Consider the following 25,298-nt stretch of genomic DNA (forward strand, 5'->3'; position numbering starts at 1 on the left):
GATATGGGCATAATCATTCAAACTTAAACTATAGACGCCAAAATATTGACCAGGCCTACATACTAGGCTACACACTAAATCTGGATCAAGATAGTTATTTGAGAAAGTTTATTTATAATCAAAAATATTATTTTGAGACAGTGCAGAGGCATACGTGTGACTAAAATTACAGTCAAAGTTCATCTTACTTGCCATAACTACATACACAAAAGAAAATCACATTTGAAGTAATGAAGCATTTTGGACATGCCAAATACATCATCAAGCTGCAAGGTTGCTGCTTGACTGCTTCATTGTGTTTTCACAGAACTGAGGTGGAATCTGAATAAGATCTTGCAGTCATTGACTACATGAGCTGTTGTGTAGCTCACAAGACTATCACTAAACAGAAGTGCTTCCATGACAACCACAGCTGTGGAACAGACAACATCTGTCCCTACTTACAATGTCCTACATCCTCAATCAAAATGCTACCACCCCAATATTTTCTAAGTAGATATATCTAAAGGTTATATGTACAAATGGTGCTATGCCATAGATATACCATACTTGGCTAACTTAGGAATGTTTCAGCCAACTACAGTGGAACAATAAACCCTTATGGACACGTTACTGTAGTATGCATTATAATCATTAATAGCTTGCCATCATAATTACTATCATTATCATCATTATTATTATAATAGCAAACACTTGCAATCACATGCAGTGCAGACACTAAATGGGAAAATGTTGACATATAGCAAGACTGCAAAATAAATGGAATAGAGTCTGCTCTAACAAACCATGAGACAGACATTGTGTCTAGACAAGAATGTACATCTGTAGCATAGCAACCATTTTGTTTGAACCTTTATATAAAGTGCTTCTCTCTGTCGGTAAAAAGAGACATGTGACACCTCTCTAGATGACATCAATAGCATAAAAAGTCAAAGGAACCTGTGTTAACAGATTGAATGTCATAACTGGCTTTTCTGGAGCCACCTAAACTCAAAAGACAGGCACGACTGGTCCAAGGCCAACATCCCTAACCTTGGCCAGTGGAAATTGTGGAATATCAGAAGTAGAAAAGAAACACTTCATTGTGTTTACAGAGAAACGTCCTACTTAAAACTGCGTTATTACGGCGTTATTAAACTCTGTGAAGCTTTGGGCTGTTCGACGTGGGTCAGTGTCCGCGCTGGCAACGGTCTTGGTCTTGATTGTGATCCATATGGTCCTCCAGTCTCTGGACCATCTCCAGGATAGCAGCCTGAAGAGCTCGGCCCAGGTCCTCCGCACTATGGCGTTTCCCAAGGGGGGGCACATGCACGAAAGCACACCTGCGATTGCCCAGGTACAGTGAGGTGTAGTAGGTGTAGTCACATAAGTATCTGTCGAGGTAGAAGAGGTTAGAGAGTCATTTTATATTTGATATAAACCTATTATGAAAATCAACAAACTGTGCAATGTACCCACGCCATTTATCTTCAATCTAGAACAAGTAAAGGCACTGCATCATTGAGAACACTGTTAGCAGAAGGATACTGTAGCCTACCTGCCAGCATCCTGAGACACAGAAAAAGCAACACCCATGCTCGAAGAGTTCACTTTCTCGCACACAGCCTCCATGTCTATGACTGACATAATGCAATCAGGTCCCTGGTCAATGCAGCATTGTGAATTCGGACAGAAGTCGCAGTTGTCCAGGCGGTTGTATCCGTGATTGTGTCCACACTGCTCGAGGGTGACAGAGGTGGCCATTCCCGAAACGCCAACATGAACAACCAACTTTTCAACAAAAAAAATGAAAATATTAGCATGGAAGACTTTCATATATCAATGTGTTGATAATAATAATACAATAATGTATACAAACGTTAGAATTTGTAATAATAATTGTGGGATATTTGCATTATAGATAGATACAAAGTATCATACATTCAGCCCCTTACCTCAGGTTGATACTGTTTCCACAGTGACGGAAGCAGTTTGCTGACAGCCTTGTACTCCACAGGGATCTCCTTCACTAGCAGGTGAATGTCTTCACCCAAACCAAGCTTCTCCAACTCCTACACGCAACGAGTACAGAAATGTGGCCTATGATCAATTTCAAAAGCATACACTTGTGTCCTAAACGGTGACAAAAAAAATGGTAGCCTCGCCTATTCAGCAGTGGTCTCAAAATCCCGGTGCACAACACAAGTCTCTTTTGACCCCTTGGTTGAGAAATTGACTATTTGTAATGGCAGTCGCCCCGCATATCAATTCTGTGTTTCGTTGGCTGTGGGTCACATTTGTAGCCTAGTTGTCACAAAAAAAGGACATGTTGACCAGAAGCATTAGCAGTTTCAAGAAAAGTAGACGTGTTTCATCATTCAATAATGAGACAAAATCTAAAGTGCAAGGAATTGAATGAGGATGATAACAGGGGACTGCTTCCCTCACCCTACTGCACTAGCCCTTTAAATGAAAACTACCTGGAAAGTGGTCCGTTAGGTAATACCATATGAGTTTGAGACCAGTTTAAGCCCAGACTGTATTTGAGGCAACCTTCAATGGCTTGTTAGTTAGGCTTATTGAATAACCCTTTCATGTTAACAATTCATTTTCTGACAAAAGATGAATTGCTAATTAAACTGTGGTGTTTTGACATGGTTAGTGTTTTGACATACAATGTGCTTATGGCTCTAACCTGCACTGCAGTCCAGCTTGCATTCACTTTATGTTCTCCAAATGGTTCGAATCCTGCAAAACAAACCAGACTTCTCAATTGAACATGTCCAGCATAACTGAAGTCTCTGTTACTGTTGATGACACCCACCGTTTTCTGAGACAGCTGTTGCAAAATGCGTAATCAGCATAAAGTAGAGTCTAAAGGCTAATCCAGGGTCCAGGAGGCTACAATCTCTAAACCAGTAACTTCACATCATTTTAGCAAATGTTTTAGATGTGCTGTCAACTTCCCAAGACAATATCAAAAAAGGCCATCAGACAAAAAAAAAAGAAACAAAAAATCAGAATGCTATTATAGCGTCTACCTTATGCTATTGATTTTTCCAATATACCAGCAATAAACAATCAGTGGCCATGAAACATAGGCTATACAAACTTGTTGCACTTTTATTAGGCCTTAGCCTTATTATGTCACAGATACAGTATGTGCAGAATGTGCGTTCAAATTCTCCGCGAACCTTCAGGCTGAACGGACGACCGGGTGAAATAATAGTAGACATATCGTTGAAATACAATGTTTACACAAATTCGTTCAAATCGAGCTGTTCAGAGAAAACATTGAACGCACCTCATTGGTTCAGAACTAGCCTACAATTCTATGTTTCAACTTGGCTCTGAACATGCACTGACCGCGAAGCAGCCAAGTGACATGTTTCATTTTCATTTTTTTTCTCCCATCGACAAAGATAATCAGTAGACTATCATAAGTTAATGTGAGCCGTATCAGTAGTAAAATGTCTCTACCTGTCACAATAACAGTTTTCCTTGTATCCATAATATTGCACTTGCGACTTCCAGGGCAATTTCGTTTTCAGGGTCCCACTCCTCCGACAACAATAACTTTGTAACGAAATGTATCTTTTGTAATCCGTGTGGGCTTCGGCTGTTTCCTCGGAGTTCTTCTTCTCATTACCTTGTCGATGACGACATGACTGAACATCGCCACCTATCGAAATGGCATGAATCTGCCTATTGTTCTCAGCCATTTGTATGTGAAATAGTCAGCTATCAGCATCTATTTTGTAGGCCTACACTGTTTCTAATCGAATTTCAGGAGAAGCATTCTAGGCTAGGTTTAATAATTTAATTTAGCCTAATTTAGCTATTTAGCCTATACCTTTACACATAATATTACACTCTGAACTTTGACAGTAATCATTAAGAATCTGCGCAGAGCCCTGAGGGAGGCTTGTGCAAATGCATATTTTCAAGTATTATGTTCACCAGAAACTCAAAGCCTCCAAGAGGACATGGAAAAAAGAAATCTACATTTCTGGTGCACACCAGATAGTTTCCCATGCTCATCAGAGAGTATCTGACACACAGTATCCATGAAACTCTCTGGTGTGTAGGCTACCAGAAACTTGTCTTGAAAAAAAAAAAGTCTCTTTAGAGCAGGGGTTCCCTGGCAGATGACCCTTTTTTGGCAAGCTTTTTTTGGCAGGTGACCCTATTTTGATGTCACAAAATGTTGACGACCCCAATCATTCACGTGTTGCGAGAGAGAGAGTGCAACTCATCTCTGCTGTAACATGCAGTTCTTTAATTTCCGCCATATGTCCTTGCACGCTTGGTTGTTTTGCTACTTTGTTTCGAGTATAATTCCGTCCATCAAATCAAATCAAATCTCATGCTGGCAGTCTAAGTTTATTTTTACTTATTAGATTATAATGATGGATCCGTTACTTAACTTGGAATCATGGGGTTTTTAATATATATATTTTTAATTTAATGTATGTAGATTTAATGTAATGCACTGGTCTATTGTAAGATACCCAGTATCTCAGGCCATCCCATCTGAATTTCAAGCAACCTCACATGAGGTCCTCCTGACTCTGACCCCAAGGTGGGAAAAGATGCTTTAAGGGCTGTTAGTCATATCAAGTAGAAAGAGCCAATGGCATCACTCTCCATTAGGCTACACATTCTGGAATTATTTTATTTCAACATAGCCTACAGTATGTCTATTTGATGTATTCATGCAGCAGGTGAGGGTGGGGGGTGTCAGTGTCTGGGGAAGAGCACTGCGGTGATGTCCACAGATTCCTTTTCCTGCTCTTGCCCACACTATCCTCATCTGAGTATGACTCATGCGTGCTGAATGTAACATCAGGGCAACCCCCAACACAACACAGGCAGGGCAAGACGGGACAACGGAAGGCCAAGCATTTGGCAATATGTAAACTACATACCTTTCTACATTACATTCACAATTGTATTTTATTTAGCAGACGCTTTAACTCCAAATGTCTTGTGAATGTGCAGAAGTTTCAGTAAGCTATACTAGTCAAAGTGAAGATAGTGGTTGAAGGAAGTAGAAAAAGGAAGTGTCTGGTAGGGTGCATGTTAGGTGTGTGCGTGTGTGTGTGTGTGTGTGTGTGTGTGTGTGTGTGTGTGTGTGTGGAGGGGGGGTCCTTCAAGAGAAGAGAGGAACGCCTCTGCTCTGGTAGCACCTGGTCATTAGTAAAAGAAAATGAATTGACAATGACTGACACATCACTCAACCAAAGCACTCTTTAACCACAACTAATTTTGTGATGAAAACGAATTGATGAAGCAAGATGTTGCTTTTTTACTTCAAATCATTTATGCTGATAATTTGCACCCATTTCTCCTGTGTGCTGCCTCTCCTGGCCCACGCATAGGCTACGCACAGACACAGTCTCTGAATACTATTTCTGCCCAGAGATGGTGGAAAAATTGCATGCTGATCCACCCACACATCCTCTCCATAGACGACTCTGTGCTTTGCAGCTTCTTCTAATCCACCCTTTCCCCCCTCCTCTCTTTTTTTTACGGCTCCATTCACCTACATCTGCGTCAGAGTACCATGTCAGTGTTGCCATGGCGATGAATGATGCCCACTCTATTCTGTGATGCAGGAACCGTACAGACGTCATAGCTTCCCAAGGCGATGCTTTCTCTCTCTTGTGCGCGCTTGTTTATTTATAGCAACAGCAGCCTCGACCACTGAGGTTCCTGAGGCAAGGATATGTAATTGGTATTGCCCATAGAGCAACTGCTTTTACAGGAAAGGTACCATTGAACCATTAGTGTAATGCCATTTTTGTTAATGGCTTTATGGCTATGAATGGATGCATTTTTGCACCACCGATTAAGCATTTCACCGGTATGGTGAAATGCTTTTGCCCTCCAAGCAGATATAGATACATACATAGATATATCTGTCTGCCTATCTGTCTGCCTATCTATCTATCTATCTATCTATCTATCTATCTATCAGGCAACTCAACAGCCAATGTTATTCTTCATCCAAGCAACAGCCGAACACAACGTCGATTATTTGTTATAAAATGCTGTCAGAACTAAATAAATGTTTTCATTAACCACAACTGTCTGCAAGACATGTTGGTCTAAAAATGGCACGTAAAACATAGATTAAATGAACAAATGCCTTAACGTGTGTTTTTGTAAGCGCTTCCTGCCAAGAAATGGGTTGTTCTCTCCCCACCCTCACTTGCGTTTCATCCTACGTTTCTATTACATCAAACCAGAATGCACCGCACTGTTTGCAGTTTACCCAACTTCTCCATGGCGATAAAGCTAGCACAGCCCCTTATTCAAATTAAACCGGAAGAAAACGTCATTTTTGGCCAATCTGAGCGCTCTGAAATGACATAATGGAATTTTTAGGAATAGAAAACTTGCAGATGCTTATTAACGCCCATTGCTGAAATCGTTGCTCGTGGTAGAGTTATCACATGAAGGCTTAGAAGAGTTCTTTGCTATGTACATTTACCACATTTATATATGAGGACTGCCTAGACGGTGACGGAAAACGCGTTGAAGCATTCTACAGGTTAGGCTACATGATAAAAGATTCACCTTAAGGAACCATCTGCTTCGTGACTGGTAAATAAGGAGAAACCACCTCTGCATGAAGCTCCACACATCCCATGTGAGGGGATAGGATGGAAACAACCTTCTACCCTGACGATGTGCTGAATAATACTCGAGGAATTTCAAGCATCTACTCTCAAGACAGCATGATGAAGAAGGATATCAACTCCGAAGATCAAGGCAGTGCCAACCTTAAGCAGGATCTGCCCGATACCGAGGGCATTCTGAATACTCCGGACCTGCTGAAACTGGCGTCGCCGGAGTTGGAGCGACTGATTATACAATCTAACGGTATGGTCACGACGACACCGACCTCACAGTTTGTCTACCCGAAGTCTGTGAGCGATGAACAGGAATTTGCCGAGGGCTTCGTGAAAGCTCTGGAAGACCTCCACAAGCAGAATCAATTAAACGGGGGACCGTGCTTGCCTCCCGTGAGCCGACTCAGTGCCAACACAACCTTAGCCCTACAGACTGATCTACCGGTGTACACGAACTTAAACACCTATGGAAATAGCCCGCTGGGCACTACAGTGAATTATTCCACGGACACCATTCCCTTCCCTCCGCCGCCTTCGCATCCCCTGAGCGCGCAGCAACAAGCGCAGACAAGACTCCAGTCACTCAAGGACGAGCCTCAGACTGTGCCGGACATTCACAGCTTTGGCGACAGTCCACCCCTTTCGCCCATCGACATGGACTCACAGGAGCGCATCAAAGCCGAGAGGAAAAGGCTTCGTAACAGAATAGCCGCTTCAAAGTGCCGTAAGAGGAAGCTGGAGAGGATATCCAGGCTAGAGGACAAGGTGAAATCCCTGAAAACCCAGAACACCGAGCTTGCGTCGACAGCGAGTGTACTTAGGGAGCAAGTGGCCCAGCTGAAACAAAGGGTCATGAACCATGTGAACAATGGCTGTCAGCTACTTCCAAATCAAGTTCAAGCGTACTGAGGGAGAGGAAGGCCACTTCACTTACCAAGACACTCTGGAGTTCTCAACGAACCAAAACTCTGAATGACGTCGTTAAATGCCTTTTCTTTCTCTTGCTACAGCCTACACATCATTTTAGACGATTGGCAGAGGAATATAAAGAACTGGACACTTCATTCGTGGTGCTTATGTAAATGATGGAAAATCTATGTTTACAGAGCTTTTGTAGCATACAGATATTCTATCTCATCTTCTATGTTAGGAGGGAGCAATCACCAGTCCATTAACAGTAATCTTTTATGTCTTTGAGTCCAATGGCGTGAATAAGCTATGAGCAGCTACATTTTGCATGAAAAGACAAACTCACTGAGTGCAACTCCAACACAAGGATGCCATGCATGTCGTCCCAGTGTAATGCCTTACTTGTCTTCAAGAACTTAACCAATGACAAATGTGTATTTTATATATATATATATATATAGGCTATATTCAATTATTCACACTATGTCTTATTTCTTTGATGTACCGATGTGACTTCTGTGTTCTGTCCAAAGTGTTTTATGTCTGAGTATTCAAACTCAAGTGTTATTTTTTAATTCACGTTAATGGCATATAAGAAATGAATACATTTCTAATGAGATATTGTGTACTATAGGTTCATTAAACATCCTGAACATCTCAGTGTTTGACTCTGCCTGCTTTTATGAGTGGTGGAAAAAGCCTGGGGCTCAAAACTTGCCTAACTTGTTGTGCTGCACAAACAAGAAGACCCTGTCAGAATGTCGGTTACATACAGAGCATGGGAAAAGAGTCAGCCAATCAATATCAGAATTTAGGGAGACCATCCATCAATCTTCCCAAAACAGGGACTGGGCTTTTCTCTGAGGAGTACTTCTCCACTGTTCAAGGGATACTGCACAATGTTGCCCCCTAGTGTTTATAAGAATGCAGTAACAGTAATAACAGGGGCGTTGAAACTTTTGAGGCCAAGTAAACTCTCTCTTTTTCTACCTATTTCCCTTATCTCTTGCCAAACTTGTCACATGGAAACAGATGAGAAGGGAAGGAAGGGCATCAAAACAAAGCACATGTTGGTTCTTTGCTAAAATAAACAAAAATGAAGCTACAGTTTTGTTTACAATTTGTTCAGCCATCACACTGTAAAACCCATTCATGAAGGATCTTTTTAGAACCAGTTATTTGACTCACATGAAAACCAGCTAGGCACCGTTCAAAATTCAATATAGGCTAGCTGCATTTTTTAAAGAGCCACATAAGAGCAGTGTGAAAACTGATTAGGCTAAAACCAAAATGTTGACCGCTAAAATACTCACACACTGAGCAATGCGGAGCTGAACAATTTTAAACAGACCTTTCTTAAACTGCTTGTCCCAGACTATGTTGCAGACACAAGACAAAATATAGAATGAATCAACCAAATAAATGATGCAGAACCGAAACCAGTGCAACCCTGTAATTATTTCAGAATTCTTGGTCATGGGTGTGTGATGCTCTCTGTAGCTAAGTACCTGTATCCACCATCAAATCTAGCATCCTGCCTCCCAGGTGTGATGCTGGTTTGACCACACCCAAACATTAACAGGGGTGGTGGTAGCATTGTGGTTAAGGGCCTGGACTAGCATGCAGTAGCATGAAAAAAAAAATGTTGGACCACAGAGAAATGTTAATTGGTTTGGGCCTTTTAGCAAGGCATTTAAGACTTAAAACTGAACTGGGGACAGTGGCCCTTGCTTTGAATAAAGAGAGTGTCTGATAAATAAATAAATAAATGTAACTCAACAGCAAATCACTGAGGGGCTTTTGCATTGTCACGTTTTGATCATAAACGTACTGGATGAATGCTAATCTCCAGCCAAATTACAGACCATTTTGTCCTTTTCTCTTTTAGTAGGCCTACAGTATGTAGCCCATTAGAACAATATCTGTACTAACGCCACGATCTGACCTCAAAAACAAAAAGTAAATATTTTCAAGGGATTTAATTATACCGTTATTCTATGTGATACGCTCATATCCTTATGCCATGATGTCCTTGGTAAATGCTTGTGAATTTACTTGTGCTGTTAGCTCTCTATAACGTAGCCTAATTATGGACACATATTAGGTTATGTTAGTCAAACAGTGGACTTCCACATACTAGGCCTATGCCAAGGATGGTCATACTGTGAATGAATAAGGATGTCTTGTGGTGCTGTAGATCAGTAGTAAATGGTGGCTTTGGAAATGCAAAGAGCAAAGGGACACACTGATGCGGATTGTCAACAGGTTATTTTTTTTTGTTTTCATAGAACTTTAAATATATTGGCACAGAGAGCATCAGCCATTACTGGAATGAAAACAGAACACAGAGCAACATGTGCTTTTTCAAATGCATCGCATTAGGGGTCAGATATTGGCCTATTTAATTCACTCCAAGAGAACATTAAAGCATCTCACTTTATTAGATTGGTCATTTTGATCAATAAGTATCCAATAATGGAAATGTTTTGCCAATAAACGAGCACATTGCACAAATAGTTGTTTAAAATTGTATTTGTTGGAGGGATATTTAGTGTTTTGGATCAAATGTAATAATAATCAGTCTATTAATATATTGACAAACCTTTCAGTAACAAAAAGTCTTTAGGATATGTTAGGATAGAACTGGGAAGCTTTAGTTTAACTGATACTTTGAAGTTGAGCCTTAGCTGATTTCCTTCATGCCACAACAGCTGCAAGTCAACAAAGTCAATCCTACAAACCTTTCACAACTACTCCTTCATTCAACATGCTCACCTTCAGCAACTGGCATGGTTTGGCTCTCTGGGTGAATTGAACAAAGGTCCTCTCAACAGAATCAGGATGAGTGCTAAAATAAGGCAACTCAACTCAAGACAACCTTTGATATGCTATCAGGAAAGGCTTATGGTATCCTACTCCATTAACATCCTCGGTGACCAATACGAGCTATCCTCTGGAAAGAGATTCCGGTTCCTACAATTAAAATGTAAACGAGCCATCAGACTATTCATCAAACAAATCGTGGCACCCAAATCGGATCGTTGGTCCCCCTGCCTAGGCTACTAATCGGCAAATGACGTAGGCCTGCAGACTACCACAAATCACAGTTTCTCTCCAGCAGAGGGCGTCATGGACCACAGAGAATTTTCTTTCTTTAGCGAATGGTGAAAGGTGAAAGGGACATATGAGCGCCACCCTCTGTTTAAGAACCTGAAAGACAATCGCACCTGTAGCGGTAACTACCTATAATTTACTCCAGTCATAATTTTGTCTTCATCAGAGCTAAAACTATCATTAAACCTATTGATTTGGTCTTTCAAATACCTCCAGTCCATGAAAACATGCAAAAGTGTCTTGCAGCCTTCAGCGAGTTTCAGTCACCATTATATTTAAGGAGCCTGCTGCTAACCTGGATAATTTGCATCCAGTGAAGAAATCCATGGCGACTGCTCTCTGATGACGACGCACAGGTAGATTCAGAGCCATATAATATTTACATGGCTCTGGGTAGATTCTTACATGCAGTAGGCTAGCTGAGAGGAAAACAAGTCTTATGGAGCTACTTATTGCAACATGTGTGTGCATGGGGGGGGGGCTACTATCCTTGAATGCATCAATACGCATGTTTAATTAGCCTCATTTTGCGCATTTACGTGTCCATGGCGATTTAAATAATTGAATTAAATAAAATAATAAATACATAATAAACCTTTCAAAAAACCCTGGATGGTTAATATTGTTAGAAGCTGACGTGGCAGATAAAGTGTTAGCGCTTACAGAACAGCTAGGGCTACAATGGATTGTCTAACAGTACACTACAGTAAATCACAGAGGCGCGGAGAATCACCCAGACCTTGTCATTATAGGAAGGAAGCAAATGTTTACTCCAGTCACTAGCCAGAAGGAATGTAGGCTTGAGTAGCTACGCTTTCATATGGTCCCAGTGGACAGTCTTGAAAGATCTTGATGGGTGTGTGTGGGCAATCAACGAGCCTTGGTGACAATTTGGGCTGCATTTCAAAATATTTTTCTTCTTGGTAGTCAAGATGAAGAGTTTGAAACCGAGAACCATTCCCACTAAGGCTGTTTCCCCAAGTGCACAGGTATATCACGTTTTAAGTTGAAGGTTGTATGTTAGACAGTAGGCCTATACGTGACAGGAATTCTATGTGAAAGGCAATATTTAATTGCACTCATTGGGTAAATATCAGGAAACTTTTCACATTCACTCGAATTGAGAGAGGAATAGGCCTAGGCTATCTGGAAATTGCACACTCATTGTCATTGAATACAAAATGATCTCTTGATGTTTGTTGAATGACTAATGTAGGATGAGGCAAGAAGGGAACATGAAATCAGGACCATGTAAATATCAGAACAATCATCCTTGAGTCTGGCAAATAGCAACTGCATAGTCTCCAGCTGTTGAGTATCTGTAACAAGGTTACAACCCTGATATTTTTTTCAGGTACCAAATACAGGGTTCTTATAGGCTGGGTCTGAAGGATAAGCCATCCCATAGATATCTCAAAGTGATTTGGTTTTCCACAACTTTATTTATTACATTTTATTATTTTTAATTATTTTTGTGTGTGTGATAGACTGTATTTGCCTGGTAACAATTAACCATTTGCTTTCAAGGGCTCTACCAGCGCCCCAACCAACAGCTATCTAGGGTGTTTCATATTGCCTTAAGGTAATTCATGTTCATTTATCAATGCCGCATAATTACCAGACCCTCACTATTTTTATGGACATTTAATGTATAATTGCTGTTCTAAATCACCAACATTATCCCAAAAGCAGGTCCATATGTGCCGTGTCAACCATGAAATGAACAGACAAAATGTTTCACTATAGGCTATGTATGCCATTCTATTCTGCTGGCTCTTTCAATGTAAAACAGCAAGTAGAGGGATGGGACCTTCCTGTAGTGCAACTGAAATACTCTCTTTTCTTATTACACTGCAGTGTCCTTGCGCACTCTTGCCGTATGTCACCATAATGAGAAGCCAGCCCTTTCTTTTTTATCAAGTATAGGTAGAATCTCTCCTTCTGTCTCCCTCCCTCTGCCCCCCCCCTCCCCCCTCCGTTATTCCTTTCTTGTCCTCTCTATCTTTAGGAGAAGCTGGCTGACAGTGGCTGGATGGACCGAGAGCAAAATTAGTGTTTTTCCTCAGTTTTTTTCACTCTCTTTTTTTTCTCCCTCCTTTTTCGCTGTCGGCCATGGCAACAACCTTCCTCTTCTGCTCACAGGGTAGCTCGACACGTCAGCATATGCTCCCTGTCATTACCACAGTTTAGTTGCCATTCTCATCAATGTGTGTGTGTGTGTGTGTGTGTGTGTGTGTGTTTAACATTGCCATTATGTCCACACAGCCAAATTGCCCGTTTGAAATGGCTTAATAGGGGGAAATTATCATGTAATCCAATGCAATCAGAAGAATGATAGAATGTTTATGCATTGGTCAGTGCAGCAACAGTGCTAATCAAAATCAAAATAACAACATGATATGCAAACATCATTCTGACAAAGAACATGCCCATTTTTTTAAAAAATGTGGAGTTAGCAGATTGGGATTTGCATAGAAAGACATGTAAAGAAGGCAGTCGACCTGAGGATGGGGGATTGTTCGGTGGATCCGGTTCTAGCCGGGCATGCCATAACTGGGCCATAAGTACACCAGACAGTCTGGCAAATTAATTCATCAGCGTATTAGGAAGCTATCAGAAATCAGAAATCACAAATATGAGGGTTTCCATAGAAACATGATTTAATCGAAAGGACCAACAGGAAAGGGTTCGACTCCTGGCCCATGGTCACTGCCCACACCTATCTCTCTCCCTCCCACTCATTTCCTCACTCTCTACAGTCCTGAAGAAAAAAGCCCCCCCCCCCCCCAAAGAAAGACTCTCACTTCACTTCCCTCTCTGAAACATACCTAGCAGCACATGTGAAGTATGCACGAGAAAAAATATATGATAGACGAAATGAGAAAGCAAGAGATAGAGGGAAAGAGAGAGAGAGAGAGAGAGAGAGATCCCCATTATCTGAAAATAGCCTGACCCTAGAGAGGGTTATTTTGCACATAAAAAGAGTCCAGTCAGAGCCTGTGCAAGACACTATGACTACCCTTTAGGGGAAGTAGCTGCTTTGTGTCCACAGTCTAAGAACTAAGAGTTCAACCGAGGGGATGATATCGGAGGACTGTGCAACTGACTGTGGTCAGTCCAGTCGCTTGTAATTACTCTAATAAGACAGATATTGTGATGAGGCTGAACCTGCATCACGTCCGTGTCTGTGGCTGAACTTGAATCTAAATTTGTCTCAGATTAAATGAAGGTAATCGGAAAAAAGGTGAACTGTCTGCGGAGCATCCATGCAAAACCGAGAGAGAGTGAGAAAGAGAGAGAGAGAAAGAAAGAGACAGACTAGTGACGCAAATGGCCTCCAGGGAGACCTTTTAGTGTGGGAGAGTGCCGTCATATTGTCATCTATGGACACCACTCTCTCTCTCTCTCTCTCTCTCTCTCTCTCACACACACACACACACACACACACACACACACACACATACCCTCTCTCTCTCTCTCTCTCACACACACACACCCACACACCCACACAAACACACACACACACACACGCACACAGCCTCCTACACATACTGTACACACACAAACACACACTATACATGCATGACAACCTCTGAATTATGTGTGAAAACTCACAGCAATACTTAGTCATTCAGCTCTTGTCCTTGACATTTCAGTGGTCTGAATACAGTTTATAGTGCATGCGTGTATGTGAGTAGGTTTCTGTAATTTTCGTGAGTGTGTGTGTTTATGTATGGAATTGTGATGTGCATGCGGGGGCACGCATGGGCGTGTGCCTGTATGGCTTCGTGGTTATGTGGGTGCGCGTTTGTGTCTGTGTGTGTGTAGGGGGAACTCTGTGTATGAGTATGTGTGTGCATTACTTGGCATTACTGTGGCATTTGTGATACTAAAGAAGTGTTCGGCGGCAGCAGCAGCAGCAGCAGCTCTGGCTATGAGGCCAGTCGGAGATACCTGGCGCTTGTTTTTTGACATTGACATTTTTCTACCATCACTACAGCTCTGCGGTGCTAACACATAGAGATACTGGCCCTCTGTGGCAGCACGTGTTTTACCACAAAGTCACTTTACGGATCCGGGGCACAACAGGCGCTGTGTTTGCGACTGCCTCAGGCCAGCTGTGCCCTGTCGTTGAATCTTGTGTCGTGCTGCGTAATGACTTGGTTGCTGATTGGTCACGGTGGGAGATCTCCTATTGCTCAATGAATTGAACACCTTTGCTGGGAATGCCTGAGAATTCAATCCCAGACTCCTGTCCTGTCTAAGTTTCCTTTTTGTTCTCTGTGAGTGAGTCTTTCCTCACCACATTGAGACTTTTTCTCCTTGACTGATGCACTAGAGAACATGACAACTCTTGTGAATCGCTTATTGACCCTTTCCACTATTTTCATTTCTTGGTGTTTTGAGTCCCCAATGTTGTCTTCAAGGCAGCGCTGCCTGGAAGGCACTAGGGTTACAGTAGGTATGGGTTAAGGTTAGGGTTAGGGTTAAGGTTGGGGTAGGATTTAAGTCAACAGTGGCAGCGCTGCCTGGAAGACGATGTTGGGGGCTCAAAACACCATCTATTATTATCATAATGATTTGCAAGCATGCAGCTTGCTGTCATGCACGTTTGAGGCCCATAGACCTACAGTACATGTTAAATGATGTGAAGACTATGGCAATGATTACACAAATTGATATGCTGTTTCACTTGCCCCACAAAGGCTACTGTGCATTCATGCAAATAACGAGTCTTCTCAGCTTCTCCGTTTGGTGTTGCGCCATTTGCATGCCATCATCGCTACATCACGTGTGGACCTAACCTCCATGTTGTGAGCCGCTTTGGTTAAAAAGTGTCTGCCAAATGTAATGTAATGTAACGTAATGTAATGCAATGGCTCGTTGGCTTATGAAATTAGCTCCCTGCAGTCTTTTTTAAGTCTACAACAGTTTCAGATGATTCACCAAGACTGTTAACATCACAATTTCAACACACACACACACACACACACACACACACACACACACACACACACACACACGCACGCACACACACACACACACACACACACACACAAACACACACACATGCACACACACACACACACACACACACACACACACACACACACACACACACACACACACACACACACACACACACACACACACACAAATTTACACTGTGGAGAGGAGAAAAAATAACATACGCACTGATCTCCTGAGTGCCCATTATCTGCCTTAGTGAGGCTTGGACAGGATTTTAAACAACAGATTGCCGTCGTTTTTCGCTGCTGCTTTATTTGTGAGTATTCTTGAGGGCGATAGACAGAAAGCTTACTGTCTGCATTCTGGTGCAGGTTTTGGCTCTGTGCTTTGGCACTCAGCTGGCTGCAATATATCAGCTATACGAGGAAGGAAGAGGGGGGGAGAGGGAGCAAGAGAAAGAGAGGGAGAGGGAGGGCAAAAGAAAGGGAGGAAGAGAGAAAGATTGTGAAAATGATTGTGTGTGAGTTGTCTATGAGTGTGTGTGTGTGTGTGTGTGTGTGAGAGAGAGAGAGAGAAAGAAAGAGAGATGAAGATAGTAAGTGAGAGAGTCACTCTTTCTCTCTCTCTCTCACTCGCTGTGTGAGAGAGAGAGAGAGAAAGAAAGAGAGATGAAGATAGTAAGTGAGAGAGTCACTCTTTCTCTCTCTCTCTCTCTCACACACACACACACACACACAGAGAGAGAGAGAGAGAGAGACACACTGCCCATGAAAACAGCGCAGTATCACACAGGCACACTCTAAAGTCTCTCAAGCACACTTACTCACAGGCAGTTGAAGCGAGAGAAGTTATTTTGAAACCCACTCCCACTCCCCCTCCCGGTCCCACCCCTCCCCTCCTCCCTCCCATGAGGAGTTTGCCTCGCCCCCCTTCACGCCCCTCGTTCTCCTCCTCCTCCTCCTTTCTCCCCGTTCCTCCGGCTCTCTGCTCTCTCCCTACCTCGCTCTCTCCCTCCCTCCCTCCCTCTCTCGCTCACTCGCTCGCTCGCTCATGTTAGGTCCTGTCTGAAACCCCACCTCCTCGTCCGCTGTCTCGGCTGTAGATTCCTGGGCAGTGTTTAATTGAAGAGTGCCAGAGCTTTCGCAAAGGGGAAACAAGAGCTGGGAGCCAACGGAGAGAGAGAGAGAGAGAGAGAGAGTAAGAAAGAGAGAGTGAGAGAGAAAGAGAGAGAGAGAGGACAGAGAGCCGCACTCAGATGCATACGCAGCCGCTCGCCGCGATCCTACACAGACCCTGGATCTACTCTCCCGAGGAGAAGAGGAGCGACTTTTTCAGCGGAGAGCGACTCGGCGAGAAAGCCAGAGAATTCCTGTCGTGAGGGTCGAGCAGGAAAAAGCTGGGAAAAGCAGCGTGAGCGCCACAGAAGAGGAGGAAACGCAGCGACAGGAGAGGTAGAGAAGGAAAAGAGGGGAGGAGGGGGCAAGAGAGAAGGAGGGATACAGAGCGCTTGAGGAAGGGGGGGGGAGAAAAACTTCTGAGGCAGAGAATGAGCGACAAAAAAAGAATGAGTGAGAGGTGGGGAGAGGGAGGAGAGGGGGGGAGTGAGGGAGAGGTGGAGGGAGGCCCATAGTAGGAGAACAGGCAACAGGCACACAGGGAGAAAGAGAGAGAGAGAGAAGTCAGGAAAGTCCAACAACAACGGCAGCAGGGAGCGGGAGAGAAGAAGGGTGGAAAAAAGAAAACAAAAGAAAAGGATAGAAGAAGGAAGAAGGGGGAGGTGAATGTGAGAGGGAGGTTAGCGGGAAGGAGAGAGAGAGGGAAAGAGAGAGGGAGAGAGAGAGAAGGAAAACAAGCAGAAAGAAGGGGGGGTGAGTGGAAGCCGAGGGGTGGATGAGAAAAACAGGCCGTGTGAATGGGCCAGGAGCGCGGGGAGCTGGAGAGAGGAGGAAGCTGCCGCCACCGCCGCCGCTGCTGCTCCCGCTCCGACTCCTCCTGCTCCTCCTCCTCCTCCTCCTGCCGCTCACCTCCTGAGTCAAAGTGGCCTGTGGACTCCCGCCAGCATGCACTCCCCCGTCTTGGACGCGTCCGCGGCGGCGATGCGGGGTCCAGGGCCCGGCTACGTCCTCCGACGGCCGTCCGCCGCCGACTCGCGCTGCTACTGTCACCTCTGCGCTCGCGATAGCAGGCCCTCGATCACGACGGCCCCTACCGCCCTGGCGCCCGAGTTCCGCCCCGGGACCCGCGTGAGGGCCTCGCCGGAGGAAGAGGAGGGAGTCGCCGCATTGGAGGGGCCCCGCGCCAGACGGCCGTTCCCCTCGCAGAGGAGGAGCAGGAGGGGGAGCGGGGAGGAAGGGCCGGAGAGGAACGGTGTCAACGGAGGCCACGTCCCGCCCAAGAACACGTCGAGGAGAGTGGACTTTTACCTGGGGCCGGACCACTGCTCCGTAGCGGGGGACCACACGCCAGGCTTCCCGCGGGAGTGGGACCCGTGCTACTCCCCCCCGCCACCGCCCCCGCGGTGGAACTGGCCGGCGGTGGAGCCGTGCCACGAGCACTGCGCCTGCACGAGGGACGCGTGGCCGGAGTGGGAGAGGACGCCTCTGCCCCCGCTGCCGCGACCTCCATGCTGCTACTCGCCCGAGAGACAACCCCCCGGTGGCACCCGTGTGCCGCACCAGCCCCCGGCGGACTTCAGGGCTCATCCGAGGCACCACCAGGCGCTCGTCCACGGCGGCCTGGGGGAGCCCTGCTGGGAGTGCCTGCGAGACCACTACTGGAGGGACGCGCGCAGGCCCGACCTCATCGCCGTGGACCCCGTGTGCGGCGGATACAACGGGCAGCACCGGCCGGCCCTCAGCCCCGCGCTCTCGTACGGCCACGAGCGCCAGAGACTCAGCAGGCAGACGAGCCCCGAGCACAGGAACTTTAACGGGCCCTCGCCAGGCCCGAGAACCTTCTTCGCCACCGAGGTTCCCCTGGCAAAGCTACGCGGGTCCTACGCGGAGGAACCCGGTTCCTGTCGGCCCAAGAGCGCGAACGGGCCTCAGAGGAGGGAGCCTGAGCAAGACGGCAGCCGTAAGGAGACGGAGAAGGAGACGGAGAAGGAGAGTGTGTCCGGAGCGGTGGATCAACAGGGCAAAGTGAGGGAGCAGATCCGGAGGGTGGTGGGAGACCTGGAGGAGGTGCTAGGAGGCCTGAAGCAGGTTCACCTGGAGATGAAGGAGGTGAGAAGGAGGAAGAGGAGGAGGAGGTGGAGGTTGATTCTGGTTGTTTTAATGCATTAATGAACAGCAGCAGTGTTTGAATACATAGATGTTCTCAGTCTTTCATATTTGAAGAAAACTGTGCCATAGCCATTATTTAGTAGAAGTAAATGTAGACCAAAGCCGAAAGCTACTGTAAACGCCGCGCTCTAAATACTGTTCTTTCCTATTATTTAGGTTTGTTGGTATGATTACAAGTTCAGGATCAGCCTAATCCGCTTTTTTGGCACTAAGCCAGAGGTTGATCAGGCAGGGTTATTTTTCTGTCTGGAGTCGTTAGCCAAGGCCCACATCATCCATTTTTAACATGATGACAGAGTGAAAAATTCCCATTACAGTCCTACCAGCCTGAGATAGGATTTACATTGACTGCAGGCTCCTCTTCACCTCTGGCACAGTCCCAGTAGGAGCAGTGATGTAATTCCCTTGAAACTGCATATTGCAGCTTTAATCTTCAGGATGGAAATGTTATACAATATGCTTAACACAGAGACGACGCTTTGCTTATCAACACACACAAGCTGGAAAACACTGTACCCCCCAAAAAACCAGGGGTTGAGTCTCAGGATTTGAGTGTCTTTGTCTTTCTGTTACAGGTTGTGCAGCAGATTGACGTCTTGACCTCTAGCATCGACGTTGAGGAAGACGAGCCGGGCAGACGGACTTCCCAGGAGCCCGTGCTGCAGCAGCATACGGTCCACCACGAGGTGAAGGCCCTCGTCCACCGGCCGGCCGGCGCTCGCAGCTCACAGGAGCAGAAGCAACAGCAGCCAGAGCAGCAGCAGCCACTGGGTATTAACGGCCACCACACACCTACTCCGGGACCCCCAACCCCCACCCCCACCCCCACCCCCAAGCCCTCCACCTGCCACCCTTCTGTCACACGGCAAGGGCACACCACTGCCGGTGACCTGCCCCGGGTCGCGGCCCTGATCCCGGGCCACGAGGCCGCTAAGGACCGGAGTAAAATGAACGGCAACTGCGTGGCCCCTCGGCCGCCCCGGGACCGGGTCAAAGACGCCCAGAGGCGACGGATAGAGTTGTCGTCTCCGTCCGGCTTGCTGATTGCCAACGGCGCCGCCAACACCGCCACCACCACCACCTCCGTCAAGGGCCACAAGCCTCCGCCCTACCCCAACCACAACGGGCGGGTGGAGACCCTCCACAAGGACTCGGACGTGTCCCTGGGCGCCCTGCGGACTGCTGCCCACACGGGGAAGGGCAGGCAGCTCTCCACGGCCGTGTGAGGTGGAGCTGGGGTTGGGGGGTCGGTGCAGGGAATGCTCCGGAGATGGAGTCTCCCACCTGGTTGCCATGGACACGACTGCTCGGCTTGCTTGAAGAGGAACGGCCCAGGAAGCCATGTGTCTGGGCTACTCAGGGTGAGTATTGAGGGGAGGGGCAGCGACTCTTTAGATGTGCGCTCCATGATTCTGACCAATGGTTGTTGAGATTTTTGCTCAATAGCCCAATCAAATTGCTCCCATAACACAGGCAAGTAGACAACACAAAACAGGTAGACGACTGTGCGTAGCAAGTAGATGAATTTGACTTAACGTTTACTGGAGTAGAATCACAAACGGGACCTTTAACTGGGCAGGAGTTAAACTAATCTGCTGTGCTAAAAGAATAGGATATTGTGTTCACATTACTCTCGGTCCAGAAACATTAAGTTTCAAATCCTCTTACGCACTTCCGCAGAGAAAGGGAGAATGTTGCAATCTTATCTCAAATGAGCTTTTTAATACATGTTGTGACCCACAGAAATGACTTATCGGGGGTTTCTTGCGCAATTCCACTCTCTCCTCGTTGAGAAACAAAAGCTCAAAAAGTTTGACCAAGGGATGTTTCCCAACTTGGTATGGAGCCTAAGTTTTTCCCTTTGCGAAGCTATTCAAAACACATTTCACTGCAGGACTTTTTCAGTCACTTTTCATTCGTCAGATCAGATGTGCCCTGTACTGCATCGATGTGCGACTGCTCTCGTGGTAAGTTAGTCATGCATAGTCCAGACCCTGGGGATTCCCCTCTCCTCAGCTCCAGCGACAGAGAGAGAGAGAGAGAGAGAGAGAGAAAGAGAAACAGAGAGAGAGAGAGAGAGAGAGAGCCTTGTCTCTCTGGACCCCATCTGGCCCTGATTGGGCGTCCACTGGGCCAGATGAGAGCCAGCTGTGGGCCAGCCGTGGCCCAGATCCCTCACCGTTCCCTGGGAGCAGCCCCCCCCCCCCCCCCCCCCCCCCGGATATCTCACTAGCGCTGGAGATGAGTAGCATCTGATGAGCGCTAATCAGATTAGGGCTGGAATGAGGGCCCGCAGGAGCCTGGGTCTCCTCCACAATGCTCCGTATTGACGAGTCCTGCTGGGGAGGAGGGGGTGCTGGCGGTGGGAGCCTTGATTGTGATCACTCGTGTTATGCTGCTCGGTACACATCTTATGACACAAATGAACAGCAAAGTCACTGTGCTGTAGGTTTGTGCCGCTCCTGAGAGAAAGGGACTCTGGTCGTGATCTGGACCTGAACTAGTAATCCAGAGCTTTAGTCTCTAATCCTCCAGTCAGATAATTTATCCTGCCAGTATGCAGTCAGTCTGTCAGTCTTCCACATGTGGCCTTTCAGACACCATGATGCCATTATGTGTCATTATGGCCAATGATAGTGAAATGTAGTCAAATGCCCGTGTGCTTATGCAAATGCCCTGAGTACAGTTTGTGTGTCTAATCATTGAGGGCCAGACGTCCATGTAAATAGCAATTTGCTCTTTGCCAACATCTCATTTGGTTTGCAGAGCTGTGCACATTGGCTAGTTTAGTAAACACCAGAGGGCGAACTTCTGAACCTATGTGTTTCCCCTGAAACAGTGTTGTTGCAACAGTGGCATGCTTAGTGGCTGCGATCTTGATGGAGGTTTGTGTGGGTGTGAGGGCATGTGTTTGGCCTGAAAGGAAAGGGAGCAGCCACATATGTTACAATAACAGGTCCTGTTTCAAAACACCCAAAAAACACAACATCGCTGCTCACTCACGGCGTCTTCTGGGAAGCTGTAAAGAGGGGTGGGGATGAATCATGTTTCTGGGAATCGTTCTGTAAATGCGCGAATGTGCTCTGGCCGAAGGTATTGTACTCCCAACACAGCGCCCTGTTATGGCACAGCACACACACACCGTGGAGAGGAGCTTTCTCAAGAACGAGTCTCATGACTCATACACACTCTCTTAGTCACCGTCAAGATGTTAGGAGCCCAGTGTGTTTCTATCTAATCTGAGGTTATCTTCTGATTATTACTCGAGTGAGTGTTGAGTGAGTTCATTCTTTTTTTTTTTTTTTTAACCCAAATAAACAAATAAACAGTGCAAACTGTCAGAACAAGGTATTCAGAGTGCAACTGGTGCAACAATAGCCTCTCCTTCCCTCTGTAGTGGGGGCTCTGTGTGTGTGTGTGTGTGTATGTGTGTGTGTGTGTGTGTGTGTGTGTGACCAGGTTGAATGGCCCTCTAGTGAAGACTATGTGGAAGTGCAGTCTATTTTTCTTGCTGGGGCCAAGTGCTCAGTATGGTTTTAATTATAAACCTCTCGGCGGAATGCCAGGCTGAACAAGGCCAGCTCATATTGTATTTGTAATGGTCGCGTAAAAACATAAGCACTCTCGCTGATTATTTCGAGAGCGAGAGGAAGGGAAACTGCGTCAGACTGATCGAGAGCGTGTTCGACAAAGACCCAGAGAGAGAGAGAGAGGGGGAGAGGGAGAAAGATGGAAAGATAACAACAATTAGGACTGATTCTGAAGTGATTCTTAACTGCACCAACAAGCTCAGGGCCTTTATCAGCCAAGCGCGAGAGAGTTTTGGAGGTCGGCCATGTTTACACATTAATCTCCTGCGTTGCGGACGGGTAGGGTGCTGGGATGACCGCGGCGGCGGCCGAGGCCAGCGCTTGCCTGGTGGCCGACTGGTAACCACAGCGACTGGGTTAATTACTACGCGCTGCGCCACTCGTTAGGCAGGCGCCAGCCAGATTCATTGAGAGTTCCCACACAATGACACCCCATATCCGACATAGGGCTGGGCCAAGCAAACGACAGATGAAAGAAAGGAGAGGAGGAAGGAAGGAAGGATGGAGGAAGAGGAGGGGGAGGGAGGCAGATAGAGAGAGAGAGAGAGAGAGAGAGAGAGAGAGAGAGAGAGGGGAAGCGTTCCGAGAATTTGGAGGGGTGGGATAGAGTGCCTGTGGCTTTTTTGGATTTGAGGTACGAGCATTGTTCGGATATTTGACCTGTTGCTTTGTTGGCGTTTGGGCAGTTCCATATAGGAGTTGACTGGAAGAATGCGATTGTTCCGCAGTGCTCTCCGAATATGAGTCTGAGTGCTTTTTTTGGTGAGTTATTAAGGGGAGTAGGCACGTGGGGGTGGGCGGGGTCATTTGATCCCCTCCCCAAGTCTGTGGATTCCTTCAGAGCCCCAAACTGCCAAAAAGGTCTCTCATATCTTCCTGTGCATAACATAAATGGCCACTTTTGGGGGGAAATGTCCCATCCCCCATGCAAGCTGTCTCCGGCCTTAAGGTTAACAATGCGTTAGGGATAGGGGGCAGTGTGTGTGTGTGTGTGTGTGTGTGTGTGTGTGTGTGTGTTGGGGTATGGCGGGGTCAAGAGGCCATTCAAGAGTGCCACTCTTGCCTAGTTTGGGACTCGTGTAGACACGGAACACACTCCAGCTCAGCTGTTGTAGCCGATCTCAGTATCTTCTGTCTGAAATACATACATGTGATAAAAACTGGTGTTATTCGTGCTGGAACCGCAGGAAATGACTGCTGAGCCTTTTGTCAGCCTCACTTAAGCTGACTCCTCTGTAGCATAACCAGGTGCACCAATAAAACGCCCTCTCTGAGAGACATCTGCCAGATTTAAAATCTGCCCTCTTCCCAAGCAGTCACATTCAATCCAGCTGACAAGGTGCAAGTTTACATTGACTGATTTTGCAGGTTTTCGCCAAAAAAGATTGTATAGGCCATCGAAGACGTGCTTTCTAAAAGTCCAAGTTTACGTAAGCCTAGTGTAAGTATATGGATTCTGAAAAATCCTCCATAGGAGCATGATCAAGGCATTATATGAATAAAAGGTATATGAATAAAATGATCCAGTCTGGGGAAACAAGGGGACAGGTAATTTTCTGTACTGTTTCTACTAGCACAGTCAGAATACATACTGCACTTACACTTACACTTACAAAGCACATCTTCACACACGCTCATTTGATTCAATCTGAGAATAAATCTCAGTGGAGGCAAATTAGCTGTATGATATCATAAATAAGTGTTATAAGTGCGATCTTTACTTTGAATTAAAGTCATCTTTAATGATTGTGAACTGAGAGAGTCTAGGACATTCTCAACTAAGAATTGGTTTAGGTGTTTGGCAGGCTACAGTGCATCATAACTTGTATCAGTTATAACGTCCAGTCCCAGAGCAATGTCCTTTTCCCAGAGCAATTTCTCAAAGGCTAAGACGCACTCTGGGCCCTCAACATAATCACTTACAGACTATCTCCAGAGGGGTAATGCAAGAGTCGTATGATAGATGGCTTTCATTTGAACCCACTTACAATGGTACTGCATGTATTACTGGAATCAATACTATTAGCTGTGGAGAGGGAAATAATACACTGTAAACTGTATTTATTTGTTATTTATATTTATTTATTTGTATTTATAGCATATAGCAGAACTGGCAAATGGCACTTTTCCTTCTACATAGATCATTAGGTGCTTGTGAGTCATTGTTCTTGCTACTCTTGCTAACACGTCACAAATCCTGCTATCACTAACAAGTGTACACGCTGTAATATGATAATAATCACCATTAGCAAATGTAGATACTGCTTCAAAGGCAGAGCTGTGCTCACCAAGTCACTGGTGGAAAATGTCTGTTTTGTAACAGGTATTGAAGCCAAAGAGGGGGAGAGAGTGGGAGACGTGAAGAGAGACAGGCTGGGGGAGTGCTGAGAGCTGGAGGAGGCTCGCAGCCTGAAGGGGGAGGCATTTCCAAAGGAATGGAACACTCCGGAACATCCTGCAACGCACCGGCAGACTCCAACCCTCCCCAGTGTTCATTCAGTCAAGATCAACTACAAGTCCTCAAGGGGACACTTACTGAGCACAGGCACTTGTCCTGTGTGTCTAAGTGTGTGTGTGTGTGTGTATTCTTTGTACGGATCTGGGCCATGGTGTGTGTGTGTGTGTGTGTGTGTGTGTGTGTGTGTGTGTGTGTGTGTGTGTATGTGTGTGTGTGTGTGTGTGTGCTTGAGAGAGCTGTGTATGTCTGTGATACATGCACATGTGTGTTTGTGTGTATGTGTGTGTCCACACACACATTTCTAGTTACCTCAGACTGAGGATGGACATGCAAAATATTACCAAAGAAACATCTG

General features: G+C 45.8%; 3 protein-coding genes across 4 annotated transcripts in view; 2 read left to right on the forward strand and 1 right to left on the reverse strand.

The window, feature by feature from the left end:
• Positions 1-93: 93 nt before the first annotated feature.
• Positions 94-10,397, reverse strand: pgpep1 (pyroglutamyl-peptidase I). Of its 2 annotated transcripts, none has more exons than XM_062522036.1 (5): positions 10,302-10,397; positions 2,675-2,727; positions 1,935-2,051; positions 1,538-1,770; positions 94-1,373 (listed from the first exon to the last, which is right to left on the reverse strand). In XM_062522036.1, exons 1-5 carry the CDS (start codon positions 10,315-10,317, stop codon positions 1,169-1,171), a joined length of 624 nt encoding a protein of 207 aa, XP_062378020.1. In that variant the 5' UTR covers positions 10,318-10,397; the 3' UTR covers positions 94-1,168. The 2 variants fall into 2 exon arrangements, with proteins under 2 accessions (XP_062378020.1, XP_062378019.1); XM_062522035.1 differs by lacking the exon at positions 10,302-10,397 and adding an exon at positions 3,460-3,612.
• On the forward strand, positions 6,371-8,186 carry jund (JunD proto-oncogene, AP-1 transcription factor subunit). Its single transcript, XM_062522034.1, has one exon. The coding sequence runs from the start codon at positions 6,648-6,650 to the stop codon at positions 7,524-7,526; it is 879 nt and encodes a 292-aa protein (XP_062378018.1). The 5' UTR covers positions 6,371-6,647; the 3' UTR covers positions 7,527-8,186.
• A 6,837-nt stretch (positions 10,398-17,234) lies between the features above and the next one.
• Positions 17,235-25,298, forward strand: part of si:ch211-178n15.1 (uncharacterized) — an 8,875-nt gene continuing 811 nt past the window's right edge. Inside the window, exons 1-3 of the mRNA XM_062522038.1 lie at positions 17,235-18,835; positions 19,471-20,256; positions 24,809-25,298. The exon at positions 24,809-25,298 is cut by the window's right edge and continues 811 nt beyond it. Coding sequence (XP_062378022.1) covers positions 17,672-18,835; positions 19,471-20,121 — 1,815 coding nt within the window. The 5' untranslated portion in view covers positions 17,235-17,671 and the 3' untranslated portion in view covers positions 20,122-20,256; positions 24,809-25,298. The remainder of the gene's footprint in view (positions 18,836-19,470; positions 20,257-24,808) is intronic.

The sequence above is a fragment of the Sardina pilchardus genome, chromosome 2 (assembly GCF_963854185.1).
Source record: "Sardina pilchardus chromosome 2, fSarPil1.1, whole genome shotgun sequence".
Lineage (NCBI taxonomy): Eukaryota > Metazoa > Chordata > Actinopteri > Clupeiformes > Clupeidae > Sardina > Sardina pilchardus.